Source organism: Bicyclus anynana, chromosome 5 (assembly GCF_947172395.1).
Source record: "Bicyclus anynana chromosome 5, ilBicAnyn1.1, whole genome shotgun sequence".
Taxonomy (NCBI): Eukaryota; Metazoa; Arthropoda; class Insecta; order Lepidoptera; family Nymphalidae; genus Bicyclus; species Bicyclus anynana.
Window position 1 is genome coordinate 9,605,666 of NC_069087.1, and position 18,041 is coordinate 9,623,706.

At 35.5% G+C, this 18,041-nt stretch overlaps 1 protein-coding gene and 1 long non-coding RNA gene across 2 annotated transcripts in view; one reads left to right on the forward strand and one right to left on the reverse strand.

The window, feature by feature from the left end:
- On the forward strand, positions 1-7,861 carry LOC128198097 (uncharacterized). Its single transcript, XR_008250842.1, has 2 exons — positions 1-271; positions 6,328-7,861. It is a non-coding gene; the product is annotated as an uncharacterized LOC128198097 (long non-coding RNA).
- Positions 7,182-18,041, reverse strand: part of LOC112052599 (sodium- and chloride-dependent GABA transporter ine) — a 22,067-nt gene continuing 11,207 nt past the window's right edge. The window contains exons 3-9 of the mRNA XM_024091749.2: positions 16,274-16,408; positions 12,969-13,188; positions 12,356-12,852; positions 12,144-12,256; positions 11,364-11,643; positions 9,837-10,069; positions 7,182-8,587 (exon numbers count right to left, since the gene is read on the reverse strand). Coding sequence (XP_023947517.1) covers positions 8,477-8,587; positions 9,837-10,069; positions 11,364-11,643; positions 12,144-12,256; positions 12,356-12,852; positions 12,969-13,188; positions 16,274-16,408 — 1,589 coding nt within the window. The 3' untranslated portion in view covers positions 7,182-8,476. The remainder of the gene's footprint in view (positions 8,588-9,836; positions 10,070-11,363; positions 11,644-12,143; positions 12,257-12,355; positions 12,853-12,968; positions 13,189-16,273; positions 16,409-18,041) is intronic.

The window sequence follows — 18,041 nt, forward strand, 5'->3', positions numbered from 1 at the left end:
TGTGCTGTGTTTTGATTTTTTTAAATTATTTTGTTGAAGTTATTTGTTTTAACTTTGAAAATTGAAATTGAATTGAATTTGAAAATACGATAATTTGATACAATTATGTTTAAAATAAAATTAGATATATTCGAGAATGATCAAATTATAGATACAGTTGAAAACGTGACTAATACAGACCCAGACCATCTGGTTATATCTTTAGAAGCATTTCGCCAAACTGTTAATGATAAACTTACTCAGAAAGTTAACGGAAACGATGGCGATGTCGGTAAGTAAACAATATCAATTCAGAAATAGATAGGTTTTAATACCTACTCTTTTGAAAAACTTTCTTTTTGTACACGATTGTTTTTTTTTGAAAGAAATTGGAGTCGAGAGTAGTAGGAGAATGCAGCCAGTTTTCTTAGATGTTGCTTCACAATGTTTTAAAAGTTTCCATAAAAAGTAATAATAATTATTTTTTTTTATGCTTTGGGTAGGTTGTGAAAAGTGATGAACTGACAAAAAACGAGATTTAGGTGTTCGAGCCTTCAGCTTGATCCACTTACGAGATTACCCTCCAAATTTTGCCCGTTTGCAGTGTTCCTACCCTACATTTCATTGGGTAAATGAGGTTTTGACATAACATCACGCCGTCATCCGCCGGCATGTCGCTTGACAGTTGTCAATGTCAATCAGTACGTCTTCAAATTTTGTTAAGTGAGCAGTGTTAAATGTTAATATTAATAAATAGTGATAGTGCACAGTGAAATTTGTTGGAGAATATTTTTGTCAACGGTCTAGTTAGATGAGAGATTATTCTCAATTCTAAGCGAATACCCGCTCTCCGGACGGTAGACTCGCTGGATAGACCTAGTTACCAAATGAAGACAGTAACGAAAAAATCGTAGCCATCTTGTACGACCGATGTGTATTGTTCGCTGTCGAGTGTCCACGTGACTCCCGACAAGCTTTTTCATCTTAGCGAATGCCCGCTCTTCGGACGGCAGACTTGCTATGTAGATCTATACTGAATGAGAGTTTTTCTCTATTTCATCTTAGCGAATGCCCGCTCTTTGGACGGCAGACTCGCTGTATAGTCCTACTGAATGATGAGCAGATGACGTCCCACCTGGGACGTCGTCTGAGACGTCGGCTGAGACGTCGGCTGCTCAGACTACGGCTGAGACGTCGGCCGAGATGTCGGCTGCGCAGACGTCAAGCTGCTCAGACGTCGGCTGAGACGTCGGCCGAGATGTCGGCTGCGCAGACGTCAGCTGAGACGTCGGCTGCTCAGACGTCGGCTGAGACGTCAGCCGAGATGTCGGCTGAGACGTCGGCTGCTCAGACGTCGGCTGATCAGACGTCGGCTGAGACGTCGGCTGCTCAGACGTCGGCTGTGACGTCGGCTGTACAGACGTCGGCTGAGACGTCGGCTGTGCAGACGTCGGTCGCACAGACTGAGGCTGAGGTGTCGTTTAATGGGACTTCATCTGAGATGTCGGCTGACGTGTCGTTTGAGATGTCGGCTGATTCGCTGATTGAGACGTTGTCTAAAATATCGGCTGACGCGTCGTCTGGGATGTTGACCAACGCGTCGCCTGGAATATAGGCTGCACGGCTGATTCGCTAACTGAGACGTCATCTGAGTTGACCGTCGATGCTTTGGCTGAGACGGCCGGCGTTTACGATGCCTATTTGTCAGCTATTTGCTATTTGCTTGTCCTTTAAGTGACCTCTGACAGCTGCCTTGTTGGCTGCGCGCCTGAAGTCTAAGGCGCGTATTTGGGTACTCTTCAATTACCAGGGTCCCTGAACGTCAGTAATCAGCTTAATGACGATCTTTATAGATCATGGAATACATAACTCAAGTTGATTGGGAGTCTTTAATAAAGTTATAAATGCTTGATGAATTTATAACAATATTGAAGCTCCTTGGTAACACATCAAACCTGGATGTGTTCGAAGAAAAGATTTCAGTGGAATATGAAAATTACGCGTTTACTGCGTTTCACTATACCTACTCTCCATCTACCGCATGTTTATAGTGTCTAAAGCTCACATGGGCTTAGAGAACGCAGAAGCATACTTATCATTTGAAGCTAACATAATTATTTAACTACTGCTGTGAGTCCTGATTTATTTCCTACTTTCAACAATAAAACAAATCTTTCTGATCGATGCATACGATAATAGGTTCTTTAAAACGGATGTTCTTTGTCCTTACTGCCCTTCCTCTATTTTGAGAGGCTTTGTATATATTAAGAGATCCAGTTGATGGCCTTGGATGGACGAAGTTGCCTCGTCTTGACTGTATCGAAAGAAAAATTTACTTTGCACAGAAAGTTTATTGGAGCAACGTAATAAAATCTTAGAACCAAGCATCATACAATGGTATTAGAGTATATAAATACTGAATGTTGTTGGATTGCTCCCGTTCAGTTAGAAGATTATCTTAGCAAGACAAGCAAGACCAGGAAACTAATCTTTTTATTTTGATAAATACTTTATCTTAAAGCAAAATGGGACATGCAGTAAAAATTCCTAGCCAAGCAAGGATATCATTCTCAGAAGCTTGGCGAATATTCGAATATACAACAACAGTCCAGTCTTCACTTGACTGAAGATAATACTAAATAGTGCATTAGCAAAGATGACCCCGCGTTCACAGACAATCACTTCATAATGCAGTGACAGTGACAGTAAATGTTGCACTTCAGATACTCGTGATACATGACTGCACTTTAGATACAAAAAGGGTGGCAATCATAAATGCCTGAGACCTATTTATAAAGCCTCAAATAAGAGATTCCATAATCTTTTGCAATGTATTTCACTGTACAACACCCATTTAGCCACCGAAAGTCAACTGGCTTTATCATATTAAAATGCAAGATGTAATAAATAAATATTTTCCGGTATGGGTTAGTCATTATTGGCTAGATACTTGGCTCACACATAAAGGCTCGGGTTCGATTCCCGGTACCAGACCCAATTAAAACAGGTCACTCCATAGAAGCTATGGCTCGAGAAAATGTCCACGAACTAAATATGAGAAGGAAAAATAAATAAATTATATTTGAAGTCAGAAAAGATCTTAGTGCTCAAAATATTCATGCACTTAATTAAGTGTGCCTGGATCTAAAATTACACTTTGTTTGCATTTCTTCTCTAAGTTTGTCAATCTGTCATATATGATAGATTTAAAATTAATCTATGGAAATTTTTTCATATAATACATATATTGTGGGGAAATTAAGAGAGTTAGGAACGAATAAATATTTCCTTCTCCTTCAAGGGGAAAATATGGCCGTATTAATTAATTACTCTTGCCCACAAAAGCTTATTTGATTTGCCGATACAATCATTCCGTCGCTTTATATATCTTGAACGTACAGGCAAAGGTATCACAAGCCACATCTTTCCCTGCCTCATAGACGGTTTCTGTTCTTAAACTTTTGAAAAATGTCTACTTTGTAGAATGATAACTCTGTATAGATTTGTTAATGGATATATATTTAGCTAAGTAATTCAGATTTCATCCTACTTATACTTAGTTACTTTACTTATAGATGATATTCTTTTTAACAACGATTCAAGCATACTGCCTCTATTCATCATATAGGTGGTAGATACAGCTACCCAATATTGGGTGGTATCTATATAAACTATCGAAAATTCAATCTCATGTCAACACAAATAGGAAAATCGCCTGTATGTCGCCAAAGACAGTACAAAAGAACAGTCAAGAAATGCTACTTACTCATAAAGAAATTTCGCTGGTGGGCATGGTGGCTTGCAACAGCAGTGTATAATATTTATAAATTATGCATGCTCCTCGCCTCATTCAGTATACATTATACAATATATCTGCATACGTATTAGAGAAGACCATCTACTTGAAATTTTATAACATCAGATGCAGTAGGATTCAGTAGAGAACTATAAGAAACTTAATATTCATAAACAGTTTCTAAAATGAACGGCAACATGTTTGATACAAGCTTAAAGAGATATTATTCATTGTATTGGATTTTCTATGAGAAAGAAAGGACCTTAGATAGAAAAAACTGTATGCAGTATGCAATATTTTAAGAAGATAACAAATCTATAAATCTATACCTCTTTGCATTAAGCAGTAAATTCTAGATTTAGCTAACCAGCTTCAAATATACCTAAGCCAGGTACTTTTCTGGGATTATAGACGGGTCTATACCGATTATTAGAATTGCAAGATTAAATTCTAAAGTTACGAAGCTCTTCAGACAACATTCAAGGTGATGGAAAAACCAGAAGTAGACTTGTTTACCAGTACAAGGGCAGTGATCTAACCAATCTAAAATATGATTACTTTTCTAGTATTTAAAATATGATATGATTACTTTTCTAGTATTGCCCATTCGTCGACGTCTTCAGCAAAGACTTAAACTAAAGGCTGTGGTGGCCCTAGCTTATTTCCATCTTCAACGCTAGTACCTATAATTCGAGACATCTTAATCACTGCTTGAGAACCTATCTTCTGGTAGCTCCAGATAGGAGAGAAAGTTTATGATATTCCTCTTCTCCAGGTCTCCATTGTACCAGAGAACCAAGAGCCAACCATTTACAATTAACAATCTAACATTTCTTTCGCGAGTACCAACAGGTCACATTCAGTAACATATTGTATGTGCTTGCTGTACTACTAAGGTCCTTGGCAACAGAGGACAGAATATTTTAGAAACAGCTTGGCGTAAATTCACAATTAATACGTGTAATCAAGCCTGGATATGTTGGAATGGGTTAACAGTTAGATCCTACTTCGGTAGGACTTCATTTTTGCAAATACTTAATAAATAAATCAGAACTCGTACTCAGATCTTTAGAAATCCTTAGTCAAATAGGTTTATAAACCCAAAAATTATCGAGTAGATAATTACCTAGGTACTTGATCAACCTAAAGTTAGACTAGCATTGAAACCAATTTTAAAACCAATACCTCTAACATGGTTGGTCACCTATGAGTCTATTTATATACTCAACTGATAGCTTATTTTAAGTAGCATGTCACTCCTTGTTTTTATCTTGAGTGGAGAGTTCATGTTTTGACTATACACAGTACGGTTCTGACAAAATACAGATCAAACATTGGTTTGGTTAACTTTATGTAGTCAGAGGGCTATATCTATTAGTACAAACTGATATTACAAATTTGTTATATTTGGGTAAAGAAATTATTGGACATGTCAATGAATCTGGTTTGTTTATTATGTCTAGCAGAAGACAAAGATTAAAGTAGCTGCTCGCAGTCATTTCGGTATAACTGCGAAGCTTATTGAAATTAGCACGTTTTCAGCTTTCTCAGATATTTTAAAAGCATCTGTAAATACAGATTTAATAAAATACAATAGAAATTTAAAGTGGGTAGTCAATATATCTACGCTGTCTTGAAGAAGTTCCTCAGATGTTTTGAGGTTTACTTTACTACTTTACAGCATTAAGTGCAGCATATTTACACCAATTTAAATGAATATATGGGTTGTATAGGTTTTGTTTTTACCATTAAATAAAATATCAATTAATAAAAATATGTGTGTTACTTTTGGGTGTAATCTACATTAATAACTGTGATTAATTAAATGACAATAATTTTAATATCAATTAAATTTGATATCTAGTTAATTACTTCAGAGATGAGAAAAATATTTTGTCTCTATGATAATCACTGATAATATACTGATAATTTAAACGTCGTTGATCATTAATTTACATGTATAATGATTATCATTTCTTTTACTATCATAAAAAATGGTCATCACAGTACGCCTTGCCATCGCCGGCAGAATATAAACACATCTCGTAAGTGGATCAAGCTGAAGGCTCGAACACCTAAATATAACCGTTTTCCCCCCAAAGGGCAGAAAACGATTATTTAGGTTTCAGCCGAAGCTTGATCCACTAAAATTTCATGCCTTGCCGGCTTACGAGAGTACTGATTGACATTGACAACTGTCAAGCGACATGCCGGCGGATGACGGCGTGATGTTATGTCAAAACCTCATTTACCCAATGAAATGTAGGGTAGGAACACTGCAAACGGGCAAAATTTGGAGGGTAATCTCGTAAGTGGATCAAGCTTCGGCTGAAACCTAAATAATCGTTTTCTGCCCTTTGGGGGGAAAACGGTTATATTGTCTAGGTACTTGAGTAAAGATTGTTTTTTTTGTATGGTCTGCTCTGGTATTACTGAACCAATTTGAAATATTCTTTCACTGTTGGGATTCTACAACAAGAACAATGGTTTAATTACAATCAATAGTTTAATTTTAGCAAGAGCTCATAGTTCTTTGGTTATCTATTTTGCAGAAGACTGTGATATTGAAGAAGTAGTGAGCAGCAGTGAAGATGAAGCAGCAGAAGTTAATTGTGGCACCCCAAAGAGGAGAAAGAAGTGAAAAGGTTATTATAATACATTATATACTAAGAGCTGTTTTTACCACCCAAAGTGTCAAATTTTGACAAGATTTGCCTTTGTCATTTTGGTATAAATTAAGAAAAAGACAAAGCTTATGTTTTTGTGCTTATCAGAAAGTTTTCAAAGCGGCTCTAATTTTTTAAATGGTTTATTACTGAATCATTAAATGTTTGTTGAATATCTTGTCAAAATATTTTTCACACTCTTACACTAAGAAAAGCAATCTTTGTCATGAAACATACTTTTAGGCATTCATAAAGAGATTCTGCCTTTTTTTGAAATCAAATCATAAATTTCTCTTAGAAGATTGATGAGAGACTATAATAGCAAGTACCTATCTATATATCATCATCACCTTACCCTTATCCCACTTAAGTGGGGTCAGAAAAATATGTCAAACTTTTCCATTTGTCTCTATTACTTGTCAACTAATCATCCACTTCTTTTACACACATGTCCTCTTTCACACAATCCAACCGTCTCTTCTTTGGCCTTCCTCTCCTCTTATGACCTTCCACTTGCACATTCAACATTTTACTAGTTATATGACTTTCTTCTCTACGCATTACATGTCCATACCAAGCTAACCTTCTACTCCTCAACTTTTATGACAGAGGGTAGGGATAGGGCAGTTGAAAGTTAACATCAAATAGCACGGCGACGAAGTTGTGGGCGTCCGCTAGTATTAAATAACCAATATTATTTTACAGGGTATTTGTTGAAATTAATTAATAAAATGCATAACTTTGTTTACTTGTGTATTTTCTTTTAAATATTGTATCACATTTATTTTTATTCACAACAAATTCTATAACTACTCCCTATACTTAGCTCATAACACTCTTAAGAAAATTACTGGGAGTTTCAGCCGTCTATAGTAAGTAGTTATAAGTATGAGTACTACTCACAATGGTTTAAACACTAAAAATATTATTTACATTACATAGAAGTATTTCATACAATTCACATTTAAATCTTGGACTAATAGAGTTTAACTCTACAATAAAACTATTTTAATTAGCCCTTTATTAAATTTATATTATGCTGGTGTACTCTGTAGTACTTACTGGTTTTAATGTGTTTAGGGTTACTGATACCATTTGTGTAATATTCTAACAATGTTAGAAAAAAGGAATAATTATAATATTTTTTTATAAAACAAGATAAATTTACTCGTATTTGGAATGTGTTAGATCACAGTAGCAGGTATAAAGACAAAGGGACAATATATTATGTAATTATTAAAAGTATAATCTAATGGAATGTTTACAAAGTACTATAGATATAAAATTTATCCTATAAATCTTTAAGATGCAAACTGTGTCATATTTTGCCAAAGGTAGTTCAGGGCATTGGCATTGGTAACAATTAAATATATTATTCAGTTATTTATATAAGAAAAATAATAAAATCAATGAACTTTCATGTGTTGTATTTCTTAATGAGTCCATGCCTTGCATAGCTATTGAACCTTAAAAAATGTTATTTTTTTACCTGTCTAACCTGCTTAACCATCATGCTTGCTTGGCCTGCTTAATCAACATAGATACTGAGCATTTGTTTGTTTATTGATGTTTTGCTAACCATTTGTAACCCAATTAAATTTTAATCTACTCGTATCAATAAAACCCACATATTAACCAATTTTGACATTAAAATTTTTAGTAAAACAAAAGATTGTAATACACATAGGACTGATTAATCTGTATGATAAATAATATATACTTAGCCACTCATTTAACCTACTGCAATCAACAGATCTGTTTGAAGTCCACTGAAGTACCTATTTACCGTCAGTTGAAGTGCTATAAACTATGTCACTGTTACAAGAGCACATATTTTAAATCATACTTTGAGGTCGAGAACAGGCTCATGAGTGAATTCAAGATAATTTATATAAAATGATCATCGCTTGTCTTGTTTGAGTTTGTTATCATTGTATAATTATCATTGTTCTAGATGACACTCTATGTTTCAATAGGTACAAGAGACCTTAACTATATTGATACTTATTTAAGATGTAAGTATTTAAATCGAAGACTAGGTGATCGTCACTTTATCGTCGGGCGGTTCAGATTCTGAGCAGCATAAATCACAATCAGCAATTCCACAGTCGCACAACGACGTTGGTCGTATTGAATTACGTAATTTCTGAAACAAAACAAAAAACATAATGTTTAAACGGAAAAGGGTTTGTTATTAAAGATTTATAACATATTCATAATTAGGTAACATGTACAGTCATTATATCAGCTGTATCATAAAATTGGCAGACTTCTCACACGCAGAGAATGAAAAAAATTCTCTGGTGTGCAGGTTTCTTCACAATGTTTTTCCTTCACCGTTTGAAACACGTAATATTTAATTTCTTAAAAACACACAACAGAAAAGTTTGAGGTGAAAGCCCCGGACCGGATTCGAACCCACACCTTCCGGAATCGGAGGCAGAGGTCATACCCACTATTATATGTATATAGGCTATTATGGCTCTATATCTATAATATATATAAAAGAAAGCCGTGTTAGTTACTCCACTTACAACTCAAGAACGGCTGAACCGATTTAGCTGAAAATTGGCAGGAAGATAGTTTAGAGCCAGGAGAAGGACAAGTCCAGGGAAGTCGGGTTTTCGCTCCTGACGCTATAACTCCAGAACGCACGAACTGATTTCCACGGTTTTGCAATCGTTGAAAAGGTCTCGGGCTCCGTGAGGTTTATAGCAAAGAAAATTCAGGAAAAATTTCAACGTAGGGTAGGGGTAGGGTAGGGTAGAGGTAGTTGAAAGTTTACATCGAGTTTCACGCGGACGAAGTCGCGGGCGTCCGCTAGTTATAATATAATATTTTTAATTATAACAAATATGATGATAATATTATATATGTTTTTTGTAGAGGTTCAACTGTTTTGTATTGTGACGTGCATAGCGAATTTCAATTGATTAAAAACATCTGACTGCCTATGCTTACGCGATTGTCATTTCGAATTTAAAATTTTGGTGTCACTGTATTAAGTCTATTGTAGAGTTTAAAACCATAGTACATTAAAACCTTACTTCGTTCGGTTTATACACTACACTCCAGTTTTAACTTTAACTCAAAAACGTAGGTTGAATGAGCTATGAATTCTAAATATGTGTGTGTATGAATTCTGAATATTCCTAATAATTTGTATTATACATTTCTAATCTATACTTATAAAACTTTATAGAGGTAAAATATGGAGGGGTAATCTCCAATTTTAAAATTATTTTACCAATAGAAAGCCACATTATTTGCGAGTGTCTTAAGCTGTATTTTGTCACTATTATCACGGGAACGGGAGCTACGTGGGTGAAACTGTGAACGTCTGCTAGTAAATAATAAATAATAATTAAGATTGATGTCGATAAATAGTCACTTACCTCTCTTAAACTAGTTCCAGGCGATCTGACTATGGCTACGATAGCAAACACTGGTATGCATAGTAGGGACACGCTTGCGATGGTCCAGCCAAGCACTTGCGCCCACGCGGGGTACTGGTATTGCCGGTAACTGGGCGGCATGTAGTCCACCAAGCTGACCACCCAAAGCGCCAGCAGAAGAGCCGGGGCTGCTATTAGCCAGCAAAATCGAAAATACAACGAAGGACATTGGCCTGAAAAAAAATCATCGCAGTTTTTTTTAACAAAAATAAGTGAAGGACCATATTTTTTATATCCATACAACATTACTTGGATAAATGTTTGATTTAAAGGAATATATTACGTATAGTCTGAATTGGCCTTTGACGGTCTTTCTGGCACGTGAAAGTGGTTCTGGGTTCGATTCCCAAACAGTAGTATTTATTAGATCTAAATTGTCTGAAGTCTGTAGCGTTATTGCCATTCAAATATTAAGTCAAAACATCGTTTTTCATCGTATTTTTGTTTTTTGCAATCATCTAACGTTGTGTTCTCAAGGAAATAACATACTCGTACTTATTACGTAAAGTTAGTCATTTTACGTAAAGTGGCATTAGTATAGTAGTAGTAGTAGCAAGTAGTAACGTTATGTTTAACGAAAACACGTCATTTACGTAATTTCGTTCAAATAATCATGTCAGATGATAAGACGAAAATACGAGTATAAACGAAAATACGATAAAAACCGATATAGTGACTTATTATTTGAATGATACACCGATCTATATAATAACCCTACGGATCTGGTGGTAGGCTACGGCTGTGGCTAGACACGAGTATACTTACTTGGTTGCATACATTGGGTTCGTTGGCTATACGTATATGCCTATTTGAAATAATATTTTTATTACTGTCTGGTAGCTAGCCGACTGTATCCGTTTCCGCCGGTTTTTTGTACAATGAATGTCGGCGGAAGTCGACAACAATGCAATTGTTTCAATCTAATTTAAAGTAACTTGCAAGAAATGAGTCGTTTTTAAACCTATTTAATATTAATGTGTTACGAGTATCTGTCGTTCTATATGGTGTGAAGTATAGATAGTACCATGGTATTTGACAGGAACAGGCCTCTCACCTTAAACGAGAGGGAACTTTTAGCTTTAACCTACCACAATGCGGGTTGGTTTTATGTTAGACTATGTGACGATCACTATTCAGTTGTTAAAGATGTCTAATATTATGTTAATGGGAACCGATGACGGCTTAACGTGCTCTACGAGGTACGAGGACTTAGCTGCACCAGATTCCTAAATTCTGCTAATGTTAATTTCATGGAAGAAAGAAAAAATATATTTATAGCTTAACCCAGAACTCGAACCCATAGCCTTAAGAGTGCAAAAACGCTACGCAATAAGAGACATAATGACATTAATACTAGATATTCACCCTTAATAACACCTAACAATATTTATAATAATTATTCACAATAAAAATATTACATGCAACTTTAAATGAATAAATGAATGAATTAAATCAAGTTGTACCTACCCGTCATTTGTTTAATGTTTTTAGACAACCTGTCTACGCCATAGAACCATGCTATGGCGACCATTTCAAAGAAAGCTAGATATGTGATGGTAAGGGAGGCAGCGTAATAGTCCATTAGTTGGAATACATAAATGCCACTGTGTATTATGTGCGGTAACCCGAATATAAGTGATACGGCACATACACACAGCACCAGTAATTCGTGATATACGAGTCGTTTGCGAATCATGTCAGGAAATCCATCTTGTATTGATGTCACTACCACTTCAACTATCGCGAACTGTAACAATGAAATAATAAGTTTCAGTCAATGATCATAAACTAAAAATCTTCTTAAATGAAAGTTTGACAGCTACTAAGGCCGTATACAAAAGGCTATAATCGGCGCGTGCTGTATGAAGATTCCTAAGGTTGACCAAACGAGCGTAATTTTGTCGTCAGACGCGTAATTTCAACCCTGATCTCTGGTGCTCAAGCTTGTAAATTACATATAGTAATTTACAAGTTTTATATTTAAGGTGTAGAATAACTCCTAAAAATAAACTGTCGTTCAGTCTGTCTTTTTGTTACGTAAAACCATTAAAATTTTTACAGTAAAAATTAATTTTATATGCTTTAATAACATTGGTTGCTCGGAGTACGATAAGCCAAATCAGTTGAATTATATGACCGGACTCGTTCCTTTAGTGAATATTATATTATCTTATTTGGCAATTTTATTAAAGTTTTATGTTTGGATGTTTGTAATTCTACATTTAATATAGGAGGAGTGCAACTGACCTGACTATTTAATCCAAGACAGAGGAACATAAAAAAGAACAATACAGCCCAAAGCTGTGATGCTGGCATTTTTGCGATAGCCTGGGGATATACCACGAATAGCAATCCAGGGCCTGGAAAAGAATACAATATTTTTCATATTACTGAATACATTTCTAGCATATGATATATATATTATTTTAGGTGATTGGAAGTCAATATCTGTTACTTACTATCAGCGATGACGTCTTTGACGGATGTGTTTTGCTCAAAAGCTATGTTTCCAATAGTGGCAAAGGTGAATATGCCCACAATGAGACTAGTAACCGCGTTGATTAGCGACACCGCCAGCGTGTCGTGGAGGAAGTTGTTGTCGAAACGATTGTAGGAGGCGAACATTATCATGGACCCAAACGCGATCCCGATAGAATTGAAGATTTGCGAGGCAGCGTTCACCCATGGTCTTGATTGTTTCAGAAGCTCCCAGTCAGGTTTGAAGAAAAACTTTAAACCTTTATTAGCACCTTCCAATGTCAGTGATCGACCAAGGAATACTACAATCAGTAAGAACGGTAAAGTTGTAGTGATGTATCTAACTTTCGCTGAAGATTTAATACTTTTCCATAGTGCGAAGTAAACCAGCACCCAAGCACAAACTAAACAAGCTGCCAACTCCCACCGCATGCCACCAGGGAATTCTATACCGTCACTCATGCTTAAGACCTTTTTCCTGAAAGTATACGAATTCTAGATGAATATTTTGAACTATGTTAATATATATGCATATGACCAAAACAATGAAATCTAAGGTACTTTTAATACGCACTAAAATAAATGGATACTTACTCAAAAAATTGTTCGGTGGGAGTCTGAGAGCCATTTGGTTTACTGATGTTAGTGTTATGGTTAGGAACCCAACACTGCGGTGTATTCCATCTATTCGAGCAGCTCGCCCATGGCACTTCTGATTTGAACGATGTGAAGAAGTAATAAATGGCCCAAGCGATAATGACTGCGTAGTACGTGGACATTATAAAGGAGATCGCCACGCTCGCTACACCAGCACCTGTAAATACAACATCTAAATTAAACAATTAATTCAATTGGGAATATAAACCTTATTCAAAAACTTTTCTACGAGTATTATTACATTTGTGTTTACAAGTGTTGTTTATTTTTTTGTTCCATTTTATATTACATCTAAATCGTGGAGCACTTGTAAGTTTGTAATAGTAAGTTCTTCCTGTATTGCCGTCTAGAAAAGACCTAGAGCGCGGAAGTAGCTACTGAAATCATTTTTAAAGTTTGTAATTCAGAAAGACTATTGGGCTTTCAATGTAGTAAGTGACTGGAAACGCGTTAGTATACAGTGACTTCATACAATAGCAATAAAATGCGTTACTTAACTACTAGCGGACGCCCACAATTTCGTCCGCCCTTAAAGCTTCTTAATCCGGCCCTGTCGCAAAATCCGTTTTTGGCTAAACTTGATTATAATATTTTTAGCAGACTCGGAAATGGATTACAAAAATAAGTAAACCACTGTCAAACAAATTCACAATATTTGTCAGGACAACTTGATTAACAAATCAAACTGTAACCAAAATAAGAATGGCAGACCCTTGAGCAGTCCCAGAGGCTTGTGACATGCAACCGATGTTTAAGGGATCCCTGCCAACATGCCAACACTCACCATTCACTGTTCTAGCTATTCTCCCCGCCTATCCCAAGTAAACGATAAAGAATTACATAACAAGAAATGTAAACGGCTCGAACGTCACGGGAATACTGAAGCCGACCGTACTTCGAGCACCTTATATCGCCAGTCGTTCCCGCCCAATCGCTGCCGCTCTCTAACTCCCAACTCTTTACGGAGACAAGTCGCGCTACCTAGCGTCGGCACGAGCCAACAAGAGATCGAGCGACGTCATATCCGACTCAGACTACTATTTCCTACAATATATTCTTTTCCTGGCCCTGCAAAATTTTATCTTTGTGTGTCGAGAGGTTTTCGATATTGCGTAATTTCGCTTTTAAACTCGTAAATATAGATATAGATTTTGACCGATGCATGTCACTATTTTCATAATTTGTCTTTTAGATATATCTTGTACCTATCTACTCAATACTCATACTTACTTATTTGAATGTCGCTAATGCGGTGCCTGCTGATATCTGAATATTGATATGACCACAACTTAGGTAGATACTTCAAAGAATAACAGTTGCCTGTCTAGATGTTAAATTCCTTTGTTTGACTGATAGATATCTATACGTAAGTTTACGCCGATTACAATCACCTATCACGACATTCATACGATGCTTTAGCTGGCTTGTCACGCGTTAGCATCGGTATCGAACGTTGACAAATCGTGTTTATTGACCTTGTGTGCAGGTGCAACAGCTTTCAGATTTACAGAAGGTTCATTTAGCACCTATAAGTACCTACTTACTTAACGAATAAAAGTCATAGAGTGTTAATATTATTTAACAGACTGTTTAAAAGTCCCGTTATAAGGCCTGCGCCTGCCGCTCGCAAAGCCTCATTGGAGCAGTGTGGTGGACTCTCTTCATTCAGTAATACTAACAGTCTCTTTAAATAAACAACCGGGATCAATATTTTAACGTGCTCTCGAAGCAGGAGTGTTCTAAGTAGGTGCTTAATCGTAATTTTTGGAAGCACATGAGCACAAGGAAGTACGAGAGTACCTACCTAGGTTTCTTTTTATGTTATCTAGTATTGTGTGTATATCTATAAAGCTAAAACATAATGCGTCATGGAATACGGCATTAGAGATATACCCACGCTATCTAGTATTATATACCTATATTGTTAAAATAATCTGTGGACCGATAAAAGTAAATTATGAATAGTAGGTGCACACCATATAATAATATATGTATTATCAGTTCCTTTTCCGTATGACAAAATAATCTAAGATATGATATAAGATGATACGGTTTCCAAATGACACGAAGAGAATATTATCAAAACTATACAGAGCTCTACATTTAACGATTTTACAGCAACGATTCACTTAAGTTTACAAAGTGCTCGTATACCATAGCGCAGGGTAGGCGAACCTTTATGCATCAACGTGCCATTTTTTCTAAAAAATGTTTAATGGGGTCATTGGCGTGCCATCAAATAATTTTGACTTTCTGATTATTTGGAGAATAACAATAATAAATACTATCAAAACTCTTTATGAAATAAAGTAAACAAAAGAGGTACATTTTGGAATGTTTTTATTACACGCATAAATTAAATTATTGTAAAATTAGTGTGACTTCTGTTGCTGCAGGTTAGATGACAAATAATTTATGTCAAATACCTACTTTACACATGTTTTATGATCCGCGACGTGCCCAAAATATTGTGTCGCGTGCCATCAATGGCACGCGTGCCATTGGTTCGCCTACCCTGCCATAGCGTATAAACTCGTACTGCATATAACATGGATTCAAAAACATGAATTACTAAGAAAATCATGGCCCGAGCAAAAGATGACTTAGAAATCATCAAAAGTGAGAAATTAAAACACGTCATGAGACTAAATAAATAATAATACATAGATAACACCTACCTACATTTGTACCTACCTACAATTCGTACGCAAGAGATTTTGTTTTTCACAAATCCCGCGGGAACTATGTATGTATTTTTCGGTATAAAAAGTAGCATATACGAGTATGTTGCTCCATCTCAACCTCCTCTATCTTCCAGTGAAAGTCGCATTAGGATCTGTTTAGTCGTTCCAGAGATTAGGACAGACAAATAGAAAACAGACAGACATACAGATAAAAATATTAAAAGGCTATATTACGATTACGAGTACATTAAAAAAGCTAAAGCACCTAAACAGACTCAGTTATTTTGAAATCACTTCAGACACTTCTTCAATTTTACTTCAATGAATATTGATGATATACCTACATTGTGTATACTTTTAACATCATAATATATACTATTCTCCATCATCTGTTCTTATGCAGGCTTCAAATACTGCAGTATGTAACAAATTGTTACCACGAGTATGCAAGGGTTCCACCAGTAACTGCGATAAGTACTTATATATTGCTGTTCATTGTGTTATGTATTTGCCGCCCTTGTACCGAATAATTGTCGCCGTTGCGTAATGAAAGTTTACCTTTGAATAGCGGGCATATTTGTGAGAGCGCGCCGATGGGTCCATGAGCGGTGTATTGACCTATAGCCAGTTCCATGAAGAGCATAGGCACGCCGCATATTAGGAGTACTATGAAGTATGGTATCAAAAATGCACCTGAAAAAAGAACGTTAAAAAAGTTAATTACAGTATTCATTTGTTTTAAGCCTAGAATATATTTTATAGGCAGTTCCGTATACATGTAGGTATTAAGTAGGTATATATAAATTTAGTAAACATAGAATAAGATATTATTCTGTGTGAAATGTTTGTAACTTTTCTAAATGAAGAAATAGAAATTTGGAAAAGGAAAATACAATACATAAGGAAAAATCAGTTCAATTAATAAAATAAATCTATTATAATAAATAAAAGATTTTTTTTATTCATTGAGCTGATTTTATTTATGTAGGTTTTCGTAAGAACACAAGTGTCATGGTTTGTTTTCTTTGTTTTCTGCTTTCATTAAGAATTTAGTAATATACTCGTAGTTTTATACCAAAAGATACCTTGCAATATTTTAAAATATATTTCGCTATTATTACAGATATGTATGATGTATGCCTCATAATCTACTTGGATATTTACGCGCTGTGTTGAACGTTTATTAACGGTTTTATTGGTATATCTATCCATGTCCTTGATATCAATAACTTGACCTTTAGGAATTGTCGTAATTAACCCAGTCGTTAGCTCGTGAAAGATTATTAGGTAGGTACCTACCTCGGATTCGCCCACATGAATTTCGGGCCATTAGGTACCTACGAGTACGATCTACTCTATCTTGTAAAATTGGTTTCATCCGCGCCTTCGACTACGTGGAACTGTGTCTGTGTGTGTATTATAGGTAGGTTTAGGGAAATTCAATGATTTAGTTCTTCTAAATATGTAAAAAATTAGTATTACCCTATATTAAGGTTCGTTTAATCTGAAAATAATCTACCCAGAGGAAATTATAACGTTAAGATTAAGTACTTGCAGAAGAAGTTACTTCAGTAACTGTGTTAAATTCAAATTGGTTGTATATTTCGTATTTCCTAATTATGTATAAAATAGTAAGTATTTTTCGATCATTTTAGATGTAGTTAACGGAACCCCCGATGTGCGAAACAGACTAGAACGTAGGAGGTTTTCTTAATAAATTTGATAATTGATCTTACATAATACTTTTGAGAGTTCTACTTAATGCTATATCAAGTATTATATTATATCTAATCTTTTGTATTTGCAAGTAAAGGTGTGAGTAACACGAAAATTAGTCATTGTTCTTTAATGATAATATGGAAGTGCCAAATTGATTTGTCATTTTGGTGTATTTGGGTAATAGATACGTCTTATAAAATATGTTAAGATTATTTCTTTTGTTTACATTTTGTATGTGTGGCTTAGTTTTAATAAAATAAAACCTGAGTTCGAGTTATTTTCTATCTATGATCTGAGTGGCTCTGTATTAGTAATTAATAAATTAATAAACTAAACGTAACGTTCATGTGATCTATATTATATATATAAAAATGAATTGCTGTTCGTTAGTCTCGCTAAAACTCGAGAACGGCTTAACGGATTTATCTTATCTTGGTCTTGAAATGTTCGTGGAGGTACAGGGTAGGTTTAAAAGGTGAGAAAAATTTAAATAATATCCGGAAAAATCCTAAAAACTGCCCTTTTCTATTTCCCATACAAACGTTTAAGAGTCAAGCGGTATGGGTAGGGTAGGGGTAGGGTAGGGGTAGGGTAGGGTAGGGGTAGG